This window comes from Dermacentor silvarum, chromosome 1 (genome assembly GCF_013339745.2).
Source record: "Dermacentor silvarum isolate Dsil-2018 chromosome 1, BIME_Dsil_1.4, whole genome shotgun sequence".
Lineage (NCBI taxonomy): Eukaryota > Metazoa > Arthropoda > Arachnida > Ixodida > Ixodidae > Dermacentor > Dermacentor silvarum.
In genome coordinates this window covers 38,309,776-38,326,906 of record NC_051154.1, presented here as the reverse complement: position 1 = coordinate 38,326,906, position 17,131 = coordinate 38,309,776, and the positions used below count along the sequence as shown (strand labels likewise).

At 44.0% G+C, this 17,131-nt stretch overlaps 1 protein-coding gene across 1 annotated transcript in view; it reads left to right on the top strand.

Annotated features, from left to right (window-relative positions):
• Nucleotides 1–17,042, top strand: part of LOC119460814 (cell growth-regulating nucleolar protein) — a 29,946-nt gene extending 12,904 nt beyond the window's left edge. The window contains exons 4-6 of the mRNA XM_037721913.2: nucleotides 1,547–2,033; nucleotides 4,763–4,863; nucleotides 16,878–17,042. Coding sequence (XP_037577841.1) covers nucleotides 1,547–2,033; nucleotides 4,763–4,863; nucleotides 16,878–17,015 — 726 coding nt within the window. The 3' untranslated portion in view covers nucleotides 17,016–17,042. The remainder of the gene's footprint in view (nucleotides 1–1,546; nucleotides 2,034–4,762; nucleotides 4,864–16,877) is intronic.
• Nucleotides 17,043–17,131: the final 89 nt, after the last annotated feature.

Here is a 17,131-nt window from a genome sequence, read left to right as displayed (position 1 = left end):
GAACGCGGTTGACTAACCGTGTGCGGGAATACGAGAGCGGTAGCGGAGACTTCCGCTACCACCTGCTCGCTGGGGACCGAAGAGACCCGGGCAAGGGATCTCACATGACCCACCCGGTGGCACTGATAGCGCTTGCGATTCCCGCGTGCTCCCAAGAAAGGAAAGTTTCCCCTCTCCCCACCCTCGCTGGCGTGCATGCGCCCGACGCGACGTTCGCCGCGCATGCGGCGGTCATGAGACTCGAGGATTCCCACAACACAGAACCGATCACAGGTGCTTGCCTCCTTGTTGCTGACGCTTGAATTCATGGTTTGCTTTAATAAACTGGAGGCCTCCACAATGTCCGTCTGGTTCTTCCCCTTTTTTGACTTGATCGATGATCTCAAGCTTGTCCTTTAGAGAAATCTGCTTCCTCTTCCTCACTTTGGGATGTTTTGTACGCACAGCGAAACATCAAAAAAGTTTTATTTCCTGCCTTAGTACACGAGAAAAATCTAGTGTTGTGCCAATTTACTGGCTACGGTAAGTTGCAAACTGCTAGGAAAGTTTTTCTCAGATCCTGTAAACATTGGACGCTGACTGTAATGGTTGATAGAGAAACAAATGCAATATTATATATCACAGCATGTAAACCCTGTATTTTCATTCAACCCCTTCCTCCAGGCACCTTGCATCAAAATTTGCATACTTTGTTTTACTTCACCGCTCCTTGATATTTAATTGGTAGCTGTGAAATGAATTCCATATGTGACTTTACCATCATGGCTCAGTGGCTATGGAGCTGTGCTGTTGAAGTGGCAGGTTCAATTTCCAGCCACTTGGGCCGCATTCTGGTGGGGGCAGAATAGTACAAGAGTGTTTGTGTAACGAGCTTTGGGTACTCTTTCAAGAAATCCAGGTGGTCTGAATTAAACCAGAGCCCACCACTGGGGCATCTCACATAGTCCCTGTGCTGCTGTATGACATGGTGTCAGGTAATCACTATAAACAAAAGCCGATTGTCGGCCATGCTTGCTTGAGATGACCAGGGGTCTGACCACCACTAATCTTTAAGTGCTCATAAGAGCTATGAATGAAGCTGAAAGCTGGTGCTGCCTCTTGTTTCTGTGTAGTGAAGGAGTATTATCCTTCGCTAAGGGGCACGTAAAATAAAAAAAGATGCATTATCTTTTAAATTTGAGAAGAGATAGAAAAAGCTGGTGGCCATGTTTGTTGCCATCGAATATTGCACACTGCAACCGGGACAGGCTCCCACTAAATTCATCTAACATGAGTTTTACTAAAGACTAGCACAGATATATTATTTCATGCACTCCTTTGTTTCTAAAGTCCGTTGAAGATTTGAAGCAGCATGCAATTTGTTGATGCTGTTTTTTATTATGGGTTGTATGATAAGTGTCAGCGGGACCATTATGGAACCATTAGACACTAAAAAAAAAGTGCATTGCATTGAGTATCTGTGTATTGTATGAAAGAGCTGCTCACGTTTGTTAATACTGAGATAGTTACTTTATAGAATATCACTTATTTTATCACTCTTCTTCAGAACTTCCTCCAGTCCAGCATGGGAGTACGAAACCCATCTCTAGCTCAAGACGTTTGGCAGACCATCCAGAAAGCCCAGCAGACTCTGCAGAAACCGCAGCCAGCAAATAAGCAGTCTGAAAAGCCGCATGTCACTGATGAGAAAGCCTCAAAAAGCAAGAAATCACAGCTTTCAGGTGACGAAGATAGTGACCAACAGCAAGAAAACTGGGAGCCACAGGATGCTCCTGGTCAGGAAAGCACTCCAGGCAAGAAGAGACAGCAAAATGGCACTGTTGACGAAGAAGTTGTGACCAAGAAGTCAAAGACAGAGCTGCAGGATAGCTGCGTGAATGAAGTTAGTGAAGAGAGTGCAAAAAAGAAAAAGCGAAAGAAGAGGCAACAAGAGGATGCTGCTGACTGTGAAGGCAACGCACAGAACGAGGAGCCAACAAAGAAGTCCAAGCACCAGGACCAGGAGGCTGATAATGAGGCTGAAGGAGGTGATGGTAAGCAGAGCAATGTTTTGCTACTCTCTTGTGACAAAAGCATGCATAGATTGGCCATTCAATATAGTGTCATGTATGAATCAGCAGCATAAATCCAGTAACGTAAAAAAATTAAATAGAACACCTCTGCAATGTTGGGGTGCGTACATGTCCTTGAGATTGAAAAGCATGTTTTCAAGGCCCTTGAAAGTCCTTGAATTTTCTTGAGTAATATAGTCTAAGATTGATTATGTGACCTGCTGTCTATGGCAGATCAGTGTGGACCCAGCAAGCTTCCTATTTTAGAAACAGTGGTAAGGTCGAACCCACTTACTAAACATTACCGGTTTTAAGAATATATCGGATAAAACAATAAGCAGTTGGAGCACGGTGAACTTTTGTGTGTTATATGTTAAAATAAGCAGCTTACTACAATGCTACCATGCCGTGTTATTGGTTATAACAAATAAATCTGGCTACTAAGCACGTGCGCCGCAACTACAATGCTACCATGCCGTGTTATTGGTTATAACAAAGAAATCTGTCTGTGAAATCCCTGGGAAATATTGAGACATGTGAGCTGCCGCACCTGCTTACATGCGATGCACCTTCGCCACACCTGCCACTATGCTGTGCACCTCACACGGCCTGCCGTCATCGCAGTCATGCCCTCGCGCGCCTCTCTCCCGACTCCCTTCCACCCCTTCGATTCACCACCAGATGCTGTAAATTCATGCAGTGCTGGGCCAGCACTAGAAAAGCGGGTGCAGTGGCTCACTTTTTTTTTTCTCCTTCTTTCTTTTTCCTTTCAGAGCAGACACCCAGTTGTCAGATGTAAAATAATTCAGCTTATTTTGCCATAGAGCACACAAAAGTTGAATGTGCCAGGGCTGCTCATTGTAACGTCCGAGTATTGGTAAAACCGGTAATGCTATAAGTGGGTTCGACTGTGCTTCTTTCTGTCTAATTAAAATGTTTCTATGTTTGTCACATCTACTTTTTTCCTGCAGCCCACTTATAACAATTATTGGATAAAACAGTGGAATTTTCTTTTCTCTTGAATATTGTTGCAAGTTGCTTCGACTGTATAAAAATTAAGGCCGGCGCGAATGCACACATAGTCCGCTTTGTACAATTACTACTAGCGCAGCAATGGAAAACCCCACAGTAGGCGAGAGCGAGAAACGCTTGGTGCTGGTTCCCCTCCTGTGTTTACGCTGCTTTCTTTGTGCCTTGTTAGGAACTTGAAGTGATCAAAGCTGGATATTTTCAATGCGATATTTGTATCTTTAGTGCAATAAAACTAATCTATTGTGGTCTGGCAACGTTATAGTGAAAATTTCCTACATGGGATGCTGCTATACTCCCTTGAAAAAGCTTTCGTGGGGCCTTGAAAGTCATTGATTGCCCTTGAATTTTTGTCTCCGAAACCTGTACAAACCCTGCTTGAGAGGGTAGCTTTTGCACTTTTACTGTAAAAGGGGGGTGGAGACTACTGTATGCGAAATTACAAACTAAATGGAAACAAAACAAACGGGCGATAAACCAAGCTGTGCCAAGTTATGTGATAAGTGGTGGGTGTCGCTGAGGAATCATACCGGAAAAAAGCAGAGGGTGCTCTTTGACTCATAGGAGAGCGCTCTGGTGAGGGGGGCTAAAAGATGAACGGTTCAATCTCTGAACTTCAATAACATGGCAGTGAAAAGTTTAAGGAATTATGAATGAATCTGCTTGCAAAAATTCAGTTGTCTGCTATGTATGCAAATGCCCGACATAGCACTTGCATCAGCTTATAATCTGGCGATTCAGGGAGAACTGGAAAACCAGCAAAGGTGTGCTGGTGTGTGGGTTGAACTTGTAGCCAGTTTCATGAGGGAAAAGCTAGCTGCGCCAGTAGAAACCTGGCCTGGTGGCAACCCTATGAGAGAGCAATGTGGCTTTCTGCATACCCAAAACTCAGTCTAAACCCAGTAGTGCAGGTTGCAGGGCTAGTCGGTTCATACTGAACAATTTCAGACCATAATATTTATGGCCACTTAGCGCAAAATGGAAACAGGAAGGGGGAGGGGACAAGGTGAGTGTTAATTTTCAGCTGTTTATTTTGCTCACAAATACATCCAATACTGTATATAGAAGTAGGCACTGCACAGCAAACTAAAAAACTTCAAATGCGCATCACTGCACCTGTGTCAGGCTCTCGATAAAACGTTTGTCCAAAGGAAAGAGGGCAACTGATGTGTCGCTGATACACAATGCACCTTTCTTCTTAATATGAAAAACCTCTAATAATTCATGTGCTGCTGCATCTCTACTGCATCCCATGTTATTCTTATCTTGTCTAGTTGGGCTCACACTGATGTGCATTGCAGTGCAAAGGCAGATAGGTGCTCACCTTGTCCCCTCCTTCTTTTTGTTCCCATTTTGTGCTAACTGGACATAAATCTTATCATCTAAAATTGTTCAGTCTGAATCATGTCAGTGTCACACTTGTGAGCATGGAAAGCCAAAAGTATATATGTATGTATTTTAATTTATTTGACCTTTTCATATTTTACTTGTGCTTGCAGCTCATAAGTATCCTAGTGTGGCATTTCCGTTTTGTGCATGTTACACATGGCATGTTGCATATTCCCTCCCATTTGGACTTGTTGAAAACTAGGGTTGCAAACTTTCATACATGCAGGTCCATTTGCACTAGGAAGAGTTTCTTAGCCATTTATTTCTTCCACACGTATGCTATTTCCATGCAGAATCAGAGGATAGGGTCAAGTTTAAGTGGAAGAAAGCTGTCAAGGTGGCATTGCTGGAGGCTGATGAGCACCAACTCTCTCGGAAGCTGCTACGAAAAAGAGTGAGCCAGTTTGTTCTCAAAAATTTGGAGATTGCAGTTATTGTGCTGAAGCTGTATGTAGCTGGTGGTCACTGTACTCACTAAATTTCAGAAAAGAAAACGGATCCCTGACATTTGCGTTGCAATTGCACTTTCTTCTTCTGATGTAGTGCTCACCTTGCTGCTGTTGGGATTTATTAGCTTTACTGCATTGTGTGTCATGTGACACCCGCTAAACTGCTACTCTTGATTTGATGCAAGTAAAGAAAATAAAAATATTGCTTATTTAGTTGGAATTGATCTCATATCCAGCAATCAAATGTGTAGTAGCAGTAACTCCAGAAAGAATGCTAAAGTAGGTAAATAGTGCATATTTATAATTGTTACAGCTGAAAGTATGTTGTAAGAATATTTCAGCATGGCACACCTTTGGTTGACTTTGTGGAAGACTTATTTTGGTGGCATATGTGATACAACAAACAATTACAGATTGTTGTGTAAGGCTGGAGCACAGATCAGTTTCTTTTAGATGGTGCAAACTTGGTTATGCAATATGCAATAGTGATACAACTGTGCATAAATCTCCTAAAGACTGCAAAACAGGAAGTTTACACAGAATAATCCTTTTCAAAGCTCTTGATTAGGGTGACATCATAAAATTTGACATTTTGAAAAATAGACTGCTGCTTTTTTTTTTTAACAATACCTTCTGGTTCTTTTCATTGCTTTGATATTTGGTGTTGTGCAGGTGTTGTGTGTCAGATTTTTTAAGGTCATAAAATATTCCCATGACTGCATGGCCTGTCATATGCAGTGATTTCAGCTCATAAATTCACAACCATGCAGTTTCTTGGGGAAACTGAAGTTCACCTGTGTCTTTCTGATGTAAACATAGGCTAGTCTAGTTTGCTTACAAGAAAATAAAGATCTGTGCAGTAAGGAGTTGTGCAACAAATTTCTTATACCCCTGTCAAGTGGGCAAGTTAAGTGCACTTCGGGACCTTGAGTGACTCTTTAGGCTACGCGGTTCTAAACAGGAAAAACAGAGCGCACTCGCAGTAAAAGAAAGAAAGAAAGAAAAAGGAAAAGTGGCGACAGACTACGAGCGCTTTTTTTGATGATGTAGATTAAAAGGAAAAGTATTTCTAAAAAGTGATTGTTTTACGTTGTATTATTTATAAAAACAAACTTAATCGGTTTTTTCACCAAAAAAACAGTTTTTTTTATTATAAGCGTGTGTCAAGTCAATGCCGGCCAAGACAAATGCCTAGCCAATCCAGAACGACATAGCGGTGTGCGACGAGGCGGCATTTGATCCTGCTAGAACAAAATATGAGCGCGTTTTAGGCTATTATTTGTGCACAAGAGCTGTTGAACCACTAAAATTAACTTCTGTGTCCTTTTTTTATGCATTACATTTTCTACTATTCAAACCGCTGGCGGCGAGGCTACGCACTCCGCCAGCAAAGTGCTTTCCGTGAACGCACTTCAACCAGAGTACGCTCTTCTGCAAGTGACACTCCACTTGCAACGTTTAGATTTGGCAAAGTGCACTTAAACCGAGTGACACTCTCCGTAAGTGCACTTAACTTGCCCGCTTGACAGGGATATTAGGCCATAATTTTCTCTTTTGTATAGAATAGCGCTGGATATAATCTTGTGGTAATCCAATATCATATGCAAGTACAGTTGGGACTTCACGATTGAAAAAATCGTCCCCTGCCTCATAAAAACAACTTTTCTTGCACTAGGCATCAGCTTTTGAGGATTAAAAACCAGTCCACCATTTGCAAAATTTGAAGAGACGATAGTGTCAAAAACAGAAACCTAGGACTTTGCCTGCTTGGTTGGAAAGCAAGCCTAACTGACAGCATACACAGAGCAACTGGAATTGCTTTTGTTATTTTGGTTCATATCAGCTCGTCAGCTTAGTAACACCTCTCAGTAAAAACAAAACAAAAAAAAACACCATTCACCTCTCTCTTTTTTTTTTTTTAATTTGACTGAAAACAATATCTTTATAGTGTTGTATAATGTGTGATGTGTGGCCTTACCTACACTCCGGCACTTCTTTCATCCACTCGAGACATATGCGGGAGCTGGGCTTTTAACAAAAAACGGTTATGTTTGCAGAGCTGAATCATAGCATTGTCAGCCCAGAACAGTTTTGCGGAAGCAACATGCACACTGTCCACAAAGATGAGCATAGTGTTGATATGGTTTCAGATATCTCTAAAAATGTTATCTTTAGAAGTTATTGTGAATGTTTGTGGTGAAATCTATGCAGCCATGTGAGCTACGATTTGCTGAAAACATTTATTTTCTGGCTAATGAAAACACAGAAAATGTCAGCATTAATGGGGTCCTGGTTCTGCCATCATAGAATGCCAAATTCTTTTTGGAAGCGTGTGTGTACTGCTGCATGTCACAATGAAATGTGAGCAGGATGCACTTACCCAGCACAACTAATTAGCATACCAGTTTAGTCTTACTAGTCTGCTGTCTGTAAACCACGCATGATTTTGTATAGTTAGAGAAAAAAAAAATGGCTGGCTCTCCCGTAATTGAGAGTAGATGTAAGCTACTATATGGCGTCTTTTGCTGCCTGTGGTGCTGCTGCCTTCAACCACTTTTCTTCGTCCAACAGTGCAGCGCGCTTAGTGTCTGTCACTACTTTTTCTTTTTGTCGCATCGAAGTGGTCGGCTGCAAATGTGCGGCCAACTCACGGACCGCTGGCGTCGAAAAGCGCACAGGCAACCCTGTCTCAGCGCCAAAAGATGACAATCAAGTTTATGGTGCCTTGTACCTGCCTTTTGAATGTCGCTATTGGAAATGACAAATAAAACTTAACTGTACTAGAAGTTACAGCTTGAGTGATATTGTGAACAAACATTAGGAAGAAATTGGAAGCAATATTGTTTGTAACTTGTTTGGGCAGTAACTAGCATATGTAATGTGGTCCTGCACAAAAGGGTTGGGGGCCAGAGACCACACTTTCTTAAGTCACTGGTTGCACGGATGATCTCGTTTTGTTCTCACAACGATGCCGGGATGTTCTCGTTTGAGTGCCTGGATAGCCGCTCAGGCTTTTGGCTCAAGGTCCCTTGAAGGCCGCCAACAACAGGAGCTAAAAGCTTTTCATGCTTTAAAAAAACATTTTGCTGCGCTGTTCTGGTGGAGATTCTGAAATGCTCAGCGGTCTGTCAAACGGGCCTTCATGGTTTGCCTGCCATGGTGAGTCAGTGGCTATGGTCATAGGTTGGCGCACTCACTCATGAGTCATGAGTGCACTCACTCACACTCACTCGCACTCATTTCAAAGGCGTGAGTGCCAGTGAGTGTGAGTGGAAATGAGTGCGAGTGCGAGTGAGTGCCACTGAGTGTGAGTGCGAGTGAGTGAGTGGAAGTGAATGCGAGTGCGTGCCAGCGAGTGTGAGTGCAGGTGAGTACGAGTGCTAGTGAGTGCGGGTGAGTGTGAGTGCCAGTGAGTGTGACTGGAGGTGAGTGCCAGTGAGTGTGAGTGCAAGTGCGTACCAGTCAGTGTGAGTGGAGGTGAGTGCCAGTGAGTGTGAGCGGAGGTGAGAGCCAGTGAGTGTGAGTGCCAGTGATTGTGAGTGGAAGTGAGTGTGAACGTGGTGAGTGCCTGTGAGTGTGAGTGGAGATGAGTGTGAAGGTGACTGAGTGCTGTGTGAGTGGAGCTGAGTGTGAACGTGACTGAGTGCTGTGTGAACGTGATGAGTGCTTCTGGGTGTATAGAGGTGAGTGTGAACGTGAGTGTGAGTGCAGGAGAGTGTGAACATGAGTGAGTGCTTGTGAGTGGGAGTGGGAACGTGGTGAGTGCTTGAATGATAATCAGAGGTGATATCAGTTCACCTTGCTTGCGGAAAAATTGACGCACGTTGTGTGTACAAGCTCACACGCGGTGATGACTTATCGCGCTAGCACCAAGATAGAAACCACTCACTAAGGTCGTAATAATCCAATGTTCAGGCATGAGTGAGACAATGTATAGTGAAATGAGCGGATATATTATATTGCGATAGCAATTACATGGACACTCCAAGCACACTTCTGCCGTGGTCGTGGGCTTCGTTGTGAGGTTCCGTGTAAAGTCCAAACACGGTAACATCGTCGCTGCGTGCCGGCGGTACGCTGTGTGTGCGAGTGAAAGCTTGCCAGGGTCAGCCGACACTTGCTACTCAATCTTGCGCGCGCGAGGGAAAAGGCAGGACGGAAATGCGCTGCTTCTGTCGCGTGCTAGGTAGGGGGGGGGGGGGGGGGTCGTCGTGGTCCGGCGGCAGTCGCGTGGGCGCCGTGTCTCTAAAGCGATCTGCGACGTGGAAAAAGTGTGCTCCTGCGCGGGCCTCCTCTTCAAAGCAATTTGCGACGTGAACAAAGTTAAACTAGAGCCAGTAACTTCGTATGCGCTATGTTTTCGACATTTAATTCGCTTTGAAGCGTGAGGCGGCACGAAGGTCAATGCGCGCCTCCTCACTCCAGCGTTCTGACAGCGAGTTTCCGCAGTCATCGAGCGAGATGTATTCATGTTTACCTGTGCGCGCGTGACACAGGAACAGGAATACTTCAGATGAGCAGCTTCGTCGGCAGTAAACACGGGGAAACAGTCCCGTCAGCCTTCTTCCTCGAAATTTTTGTTGAACATGCCCAACTGCGCTGTAAAGAGCTCGCAACCGACACAGGGCAGCGTCACTTGGTGGTGCAGTTATATTTTAAAAATGTCTTTCTCTTTGAATTAGTTTTTGCACTGCTCAATAAGTCAGAACGCTCAGGTAATGAAATGATGGAATGATTTTTAAGGAGAACTTGAGATCATGTCCTTGTATATCCTCTCCCGCTGTAATGCTCTTGGAGGGAATGCAGGTTTATGTAATAAAATAAATAAATAAATACCTTTATTAACCAGATTGATTGTAAAAAGGGCCTTTAAGAGTATTTTAAAACTTTGGCATTTATGGTGCATGAATTACACATTCAGCGAACTTCTCAAATAGAATAATAATTTCCGGGGTTTTACTTGCCAAAATTACAATATGATTAAGCGGCACGCTGCAGTGGCAGACTCAGGATTAACCTTGAGCAGCTGGGGTTCTGGCATTCGGCCCCCATCGAAATGGGGGACGAAATGGAGGCTGCGGCCGGGCATCGATCCCGTGTCCACAAGCCTAGCAGTGCTACTTTTCATATGTAATGGCAATTGCAAAACCTCAAGGATAATCTCAAAAGATAACACAAAAGCCAGCGGATTTTATTACGCTGAATTTAACATGTCTACTGGTGTAAATTCTAGGATTACAGGTATTCTGGGCTGTTCACCATGTTTGTGATACTTCCCCCAAAACTGCTTTGGTAGCAAAGTGAAATAAAATCTGCAAAATGTTCCGATTTACTAATTTCTTCAGGACTGAAAAAAAACTAAGCACAGAGACATATCTTCTCATCCTAAACTCCTCACAGCCCCGCTTACTTGACACTCGCCCTCCCAGTTTCGGCGCTTGCTCGGGAGGCGTGAAGTTGCTTCCATAGAGTTACACGAGTTGGGACATTAAATAAGCTCTGTGGTTTGTGCATGGGTTTTCACCGTGGCTAATGTTGCATACGTCCACTTGGTGGTTTCCAAAAACCTTTCAGCTCTTTATGATTTTGGCATTGATTATATTTTATATTGTATAATACTTTAGAAACAATGCGCTGTTGACTTCCGTGAAGCAAATGAGTTTAGTGCATTTCAGCAGAATATCTGCGCGGTTTTATTATTATTTTTTTTTTTTTTTTGTCGCACTGTGCTTGCTGACTGCTGCAACTCGGAAGTGTTTTGGAGCCAGGTTGCTTTCTCAAGCGCTGCCAAACTTGCGCGTACTACATTGATATAGTTTATATTTCTGTCGTGTTCTCGGCATGTATTGTGCGAATGGCTCTTCCGCAGAATCCTTCTCCATACTACATTGATATAGTTTATATTTCTGTCGTGTTCCCGGCATTTATTGTGCAAATGGCTCTTCCGCAGAATCCTTCTCGTTGTTAGGGGGAACAAGGGTGGGAAAATATTTTCTTTCCTGCAGTGAAAAGAGCGCGGTTGAAATGTGCTCAAGCAGGCGAACAGAAGTCGCGTAGCGTTTATTTTTTATCTTATGAATACTGCCGATCTCGAGATCGTTGTAGGGAGGGCATACATTAAATACAAAAGAAGCACAATCAAGTAATTTATACATGGAAAGCACTAAAACACTAGCAGAATTCATACATGAAATTATTAGTAGCAATAAGTTTAGTATGAGTAAACAAATAGAAATCGCAAAAATGACAGGATGCGTAATGATGCGATCAGATTACTCAACAAAAATCCCGATACAGGTTTTTAAAAGAAGTGTTCACAGAAACTGCCCAGCATGTCCATTCATTTCCACCATAGCTAATGTTACACTGCGCTTCTGTGGCAACCGTTAGCGCGAGCGCAAAGCGCAGACATAAAAAATCAGGCATCCGAAGACGTTTGCAGACGGCACCAAAGGGCCGTGATGAGTAAAAGGCTCGTCGGCTTTAGAGAGGCGCCGACGAGTTGGCGAGACAAGACCGTTAGAAGTCACGCGAGCTGTGTGAGCGCGTGCGTGTGTGTACCAACGGCGCCTACTCTTCCTTCGGACACTCGCCCTTCTCCCCATCTGCCGACGCGACAAGTTGGCGCCGGGTCCTTGCAGGAGCGCGTATGAGACGGTTGTGCCCATTTATGGTTCGATCTTGCGCTTGCGTTCCTGATTAAACCAGACCGCGTCTCGTGTTCCTGAACGCCGTGCGAATCTCCGCATGGCTCCCATCGGTCGAGTTAAGTGCCGCCGCTCTTTTCGACGCTAGCGCCAAGGCGCCCTTAAGTTACGGCCCTTACATGCGGGCGATACTGTACACTCTAAGAAGTAAAGGAGGAAATGGGGTATTGAGGTTACTCCTTTAGGGGAGGAACTGATCTGCCACAACCATTCCTCCCTTTAGGGGGTAAGTGAGAGGGGATGAACTGTTACTCCCCATGCGGAGGACTAACAGTTGCTCTTTTCCGATGCTCCTCAAGGGAGTAACGGTTATTCTTTCCGATGCTCCTCGAAGATGGAATTAATTAAATTAGCCATTTATTCGCTAATAAAAAAAATTACTGGGCGAAAAAAAAAAAAAACCCACCGGCAGGTAGGATTCGAACGCACGTCCTCTGGCTTACAAGTCGGGTACCCTAACCACTGCACCATGGCAGCTCGGCTGACGAGTCACGTTACCGAGTCGAGGTTAACCAGCTTAACGCAGGTGCGGCAATAACAGAAGAGACTCGGCATTTGGTGTATGCTATGCCGGGAGAGTCTAACGTTGCGCATACTTACAAGTCTAAGCGACTACATAAAGAAAGCTGCCCGATTATTCTTACGGTGATTTAAACTGAGACATTACGTGATCTTCGTGTAGCGAGCGCAAACGGGGCACGCAAGACGACAGAGAAGGACAACTTCTCTATCGCTTAGCGTGCCCCTTTTGAGCTACACATCGCTTCAGTTAAGTTTATAATCTCCTTGGAACGAAAGGAACTCCTTAGGTACTACTGGCCAAGAAAATCTGGCAATCCATTTATGACTTGCGCGCTTAATGCGTATCGTTCACTTATGGTGTGCACGCACACGAAGTGCACGGCTCTTCAGATTCCACCTTTTAAATTTCAGGCAATTTTCTCACGAAGATGCAAAGTGCTGCTTTACATCTAGTTCAGATAGACAGTACACGAACTTCCAACTATTCATGATATATAGACAATACCGCGTTCACCGCATCACTCCACGAGATGAACGAAAACAGCAAAGTGCATGGGGAGTAACTGTTGCAGTTCGTCCTCGCCGTTGCTCTCTTTCGGACCAGGGATCGTACACTTACTCTCCAAAATTTGCACACGCCACCCACACTCCTGCAGTTACTCCCTTGAGGGACGAAAGTGCCGTTTTTTGGACTAACTGTGCAGTTACTCCCGTTTTCCCCGGAATACTTCTTAGAGTGTATAAAAATGGCGGCGCACATGGTTGTTTACGTCGTCATGGCAACAGAAACAAAAGCCGCATGGCACCTCCTCTCTTTAGCAGTTCCTGTCTTTCTGTATCTTTTTATTATACCGACTTGGCCAGCTCGCTACCCGCTCCCCCCTCGCCCTACATGTCGCGCGCATGGGTTGTGTGTGTGTGTGTGTGTGTGTTTTTTGCCTGTGATCGACGCTTTTTTCTTGTGCGCATGTGCTACACCGCGCAATAATTTTTTTTTTTTTTTTTTTTTTTTTTTTTTTTCATTCGACACACAAAGACTGCACGGCGCGCCACGCGCAAGCACACATATAATGCCAATGCGTCCTCAAAAGCATAAAGACGCATTGACATTGTTCCAGACTCAGTGCTGTGAACACAGAACCCCGGACGGGGTATAAAGAGAGAGTGCCCTGCGCTGTAGATAAGAACTGAGCTTCTTAACTTTTTTGCAGTTGCTATCATGGACTAGTTGCTCTGTTTCTCCATGTTCACTCGCCCGTAGCGATGTATTAAACCATTGTGTTTTACGTTTTGTCTGCCTGCCATTCCCTCGATGATCAGCGAGTGGCAAGCTCTGAGCGAACGCTGCTCCAAGTTGGCGGCCGCTCGAAGTTATGAAGAAGTTACTTAAAGATAAAGCGTTAGTAACGGAACGACTAAATTCATTCTGTTCTCTAATTGTTTTAAGGAAATATGAACATTTAAAGCAATTCGAGTTAAAGGTGTATTCTTTAGGTGTTTGAGAGTGCTTCTGAGGTGTTTATCTAGAACGATTCAAAGAACTTAGTACGGATACGTCAATGTTTGTCACCATCAATAAATCGAAACGAAAACCTTAATCGTGCTAGTTTTGCTCTACTTTGCAGCGTTAATAAACCAGCTTTCTTTAATAATTGTCAATGAATCCGTTAACTTGTATTTATTAAAACAGAACCTTATTGCCTTCCTCTGCACCATTTCCATTCGTGCAATGAGTTCATTTGTGTACGGAATCCAAGCAATATTGGCGTGCTCCAGCACTGGTCGAACAAGCATTTTGTAGGCCAGCAGATTTGTATCTGGGGTCGCAAGACTGAAGGTGCCTTCTCAGAAAGAAGAGTCGCTTTAGTGCCTCAGCATGTTCATTGATTTCCACTTGAGTTTATTTTGTTAACATGGCTTTCCCATCAGACAGCGTGTGTTAAAGTGACAACTAAATATTTACTAGTGAGAGGTGTGTCATTAATAATGTAAGTAAAATCAGATATCTGTTTCTTTCTACTTACTGTTAGCGTTACAGATTTTTGGGCATTTAGAGTCATCTGCCACTCCTGACACCAAGAAAAGGCAGAATTTTGTATATGGTGATTATCACTGCGATTGATTTCGCGGTACGAAATACAATAGTCAGCGAATAGACGGATGTTACCATGTAATCGGGAAGACAAATATTTTATGTATATTAAAAATAAAACTAGGACCAATACCCTGCCTTGGCGCACGCACTCCCGATGCAACAGGTGCTAAATTGGAAGCTTCGTTATGAATATACACGAATTGTGAGCGGTATAGATCGGCACACTCACTCATGAGTGCACTCATTCACACTCGCACTCAAATCAAAGGCGTGAGTGTGAGTGCGAGTGAGTGCTAGGGAGTGTGAGTGCAAGTGTCTGTGAGTGGAGGTGAGTGCGAGTGAGCGCCAGCGAGTGTGAGTGGAAGTGAGTGCTGTGAGTGTGAGTGGAGGTGAGCGTGAACGTGAGTGAGTGCAGGGCCTGGAAAAAATTATGGTGAGTGAGTGTGAGTGAGTATTCTCCCACACTACTGACCTATGGTTATGGTATTGTGCTGCTGAGTGTTAGGTTTGATTCCTTGCCACAGCGGCTGCATTCTCATGGGAGCAGAATGCAAGAAAGCTTGTGTACTTAGATATAGGTGCGCATTCAAAAGCCCTAGGCAGTCAAAAGTAACAGATCGCTCCACTTATAGTGGCTCTCATAGCCCAAGTATGTGTGAACGTAACTTAATTTCAGCCTTCGTTGTTTGCTCACTTCATGACAATAATTCATTAAACTCTCTTCGTACGGTTCCATTTCAAAAAATGAATTTTTTTTAAGTTGCTTTTGCTGAGTACTCAGTGAAAGGAAGGCTGAAATTGCCTTTTGTCTATCCATCTGCTGCCATTTTTTCCTACTGTGTTTAGCTTTTCATATTTTTCTTTAACTCAAAGCTGAACCTGTCGTGAAATTGGTGAAATTTTCATCCATCTGGCTTCCTGTCCACATGGCCCTGTCAACTGCTTAGTCAGGATTAGAGCAGGCTGGTAATTTTGTGCAGCTGTCCAGATGAGGCAGGTTTATAAGTCAGAAATGGTTCAAAATGACTGGCAATTATTACAGTCAGAGAGGGGGCACAGTTCACAAATTGGCACATATGCTGTGTGATCATGATGCTTGTGTCGTGCAGGTGTATGAAGCCAGCTTAAAAAGGCTGTTTCCTCTCCAATTGAGTAGGTGGCACTTGTGATGTGGGCCCTTGCAGGCAGTCTCAGCGCACACAGAGTTGCATTTTTTTCAAGTGACCAGTTCTGTGTCAGCCGGGGTTGGGCAATGGCACACTGATGCATTGTGCACTGCTTGCCTTTTCAAACTGGGATTTTTAAAGTTCCTTCTTGAACTTAAAGCCCATCTTGACAACTAACTGTGAGCTTAGATTGTGTGCATGTGTGCTGCTGGCTAGAACTAGGGGGGAAAGATGCTATTCCTGGTCACTGTATTCATATACCTGTCTCCTCCTTACGTTCTTCCTTGCCAGCAAACTTTTTACCCTGCTGCGGGGAGCCTTTTGTTAGTAAAATGTGAATGATACCCCATAGGTATCCCCACTCCCGGCTCCCCCCCCCCCCCCCCTTTTTCTTCGCATAGAAATGTTGCAAGTTGCTTGTACTCCCCAGTGGTATTCAAATGAATGATTGCTATGCTAACCCTAATTATCAAGAATAGAAGACTTGTCACTGTTCTGGGCAAAATAGAAGCAGAGGCAGTGCGGAAACAATGCCATGCCAGCATTTGTGTGTGGGGATCTCTAATCGCGCGCAGATGTGCATTGAACCCAATCATCGTTTGACTGCTGAGAGAGTCAACCAGACAGGCATTGCTTGATTCGGCTGTGGCTCTCAAGTTGCAGAACATCGAGTGTGCTCTTGTGTGCTCCAGGCTGCCCTTCGAGCATGAATGCTAAACCTGAAAGTAAGGAAGTTAATGAGGAATGGGGGCAGTGATGTTATATTCGCCGCCATTGGAACCAAGTTGCAGCATGCAAAAACGCACGCTACTAACAGGTCCGAGGCAAAGAAACTGGTACAACACAGCGCTGTACCTGTTCATTTAACGGTCTTCCCAAATTCATAATTAAGCAGACCTACAATGAGTAATGACGAGTTTTGGGGCCACAGAAATACTAATAGAAAAAGTTAGTGGCTTTGGTTCAGCTTCATTGTGACTTTGAATAAGCCACTTATAGCACACAAAAGACATAGGCTAAAATTGTGAGTTTTTTGCTTATCATGTCTAAGCAAATGACCCCAAGAGTCCGAGCCATATGCATTATGGAGCAGTGCAGTGCTGCTGAACAAATTTTATGGCAAAGTGAAACTTGTTTGCATGTACACGCTGGCACTGTGCCTGTACGACATACTGTACCTTCTTGGGCCTGATTCCCAGTTTACCATGTTCTTTTCTTGACAGTCAACAGAAACTGAATGCAAGTTACTTGTTGTTTATTCACCACATGTTCGCATCTTTCGCTTGGGCTCCATTCTGCTGAGTTAAATTATTGGTCCTTCATAAACTCACTGGAAGAAATTAAGTACAAAATAAGCTATGGGGATCTAATAGACTTGCACATTTAGGCCTGTCTTATTTTATAGTGTACAGAAGCAAAGTATCTGTACTTGGTATTTGTAACTAATGCCCCTTCCCTTATTTGTGCAGGTGTTCAAGGAATGTCGCAACAAAGGTGGGCATCTTTCAGATGAAGAAATGCAGACCAAGTTTGACAAAGTACTCTCCAACACAAGGTACTTTGAACATGAAGGTGATGTGGTTCGTTTGGTGCATTTAAGCAGCTAAATAAAAACATACTGTTGTCTCCCAAGATGTTGGCATGGCTGTGAATGATGTGACACAATCCTAAGGCCACTTTGAGAAACCCAGTTTATTGAGCCGTCTCACCAGTGCCAACCAGG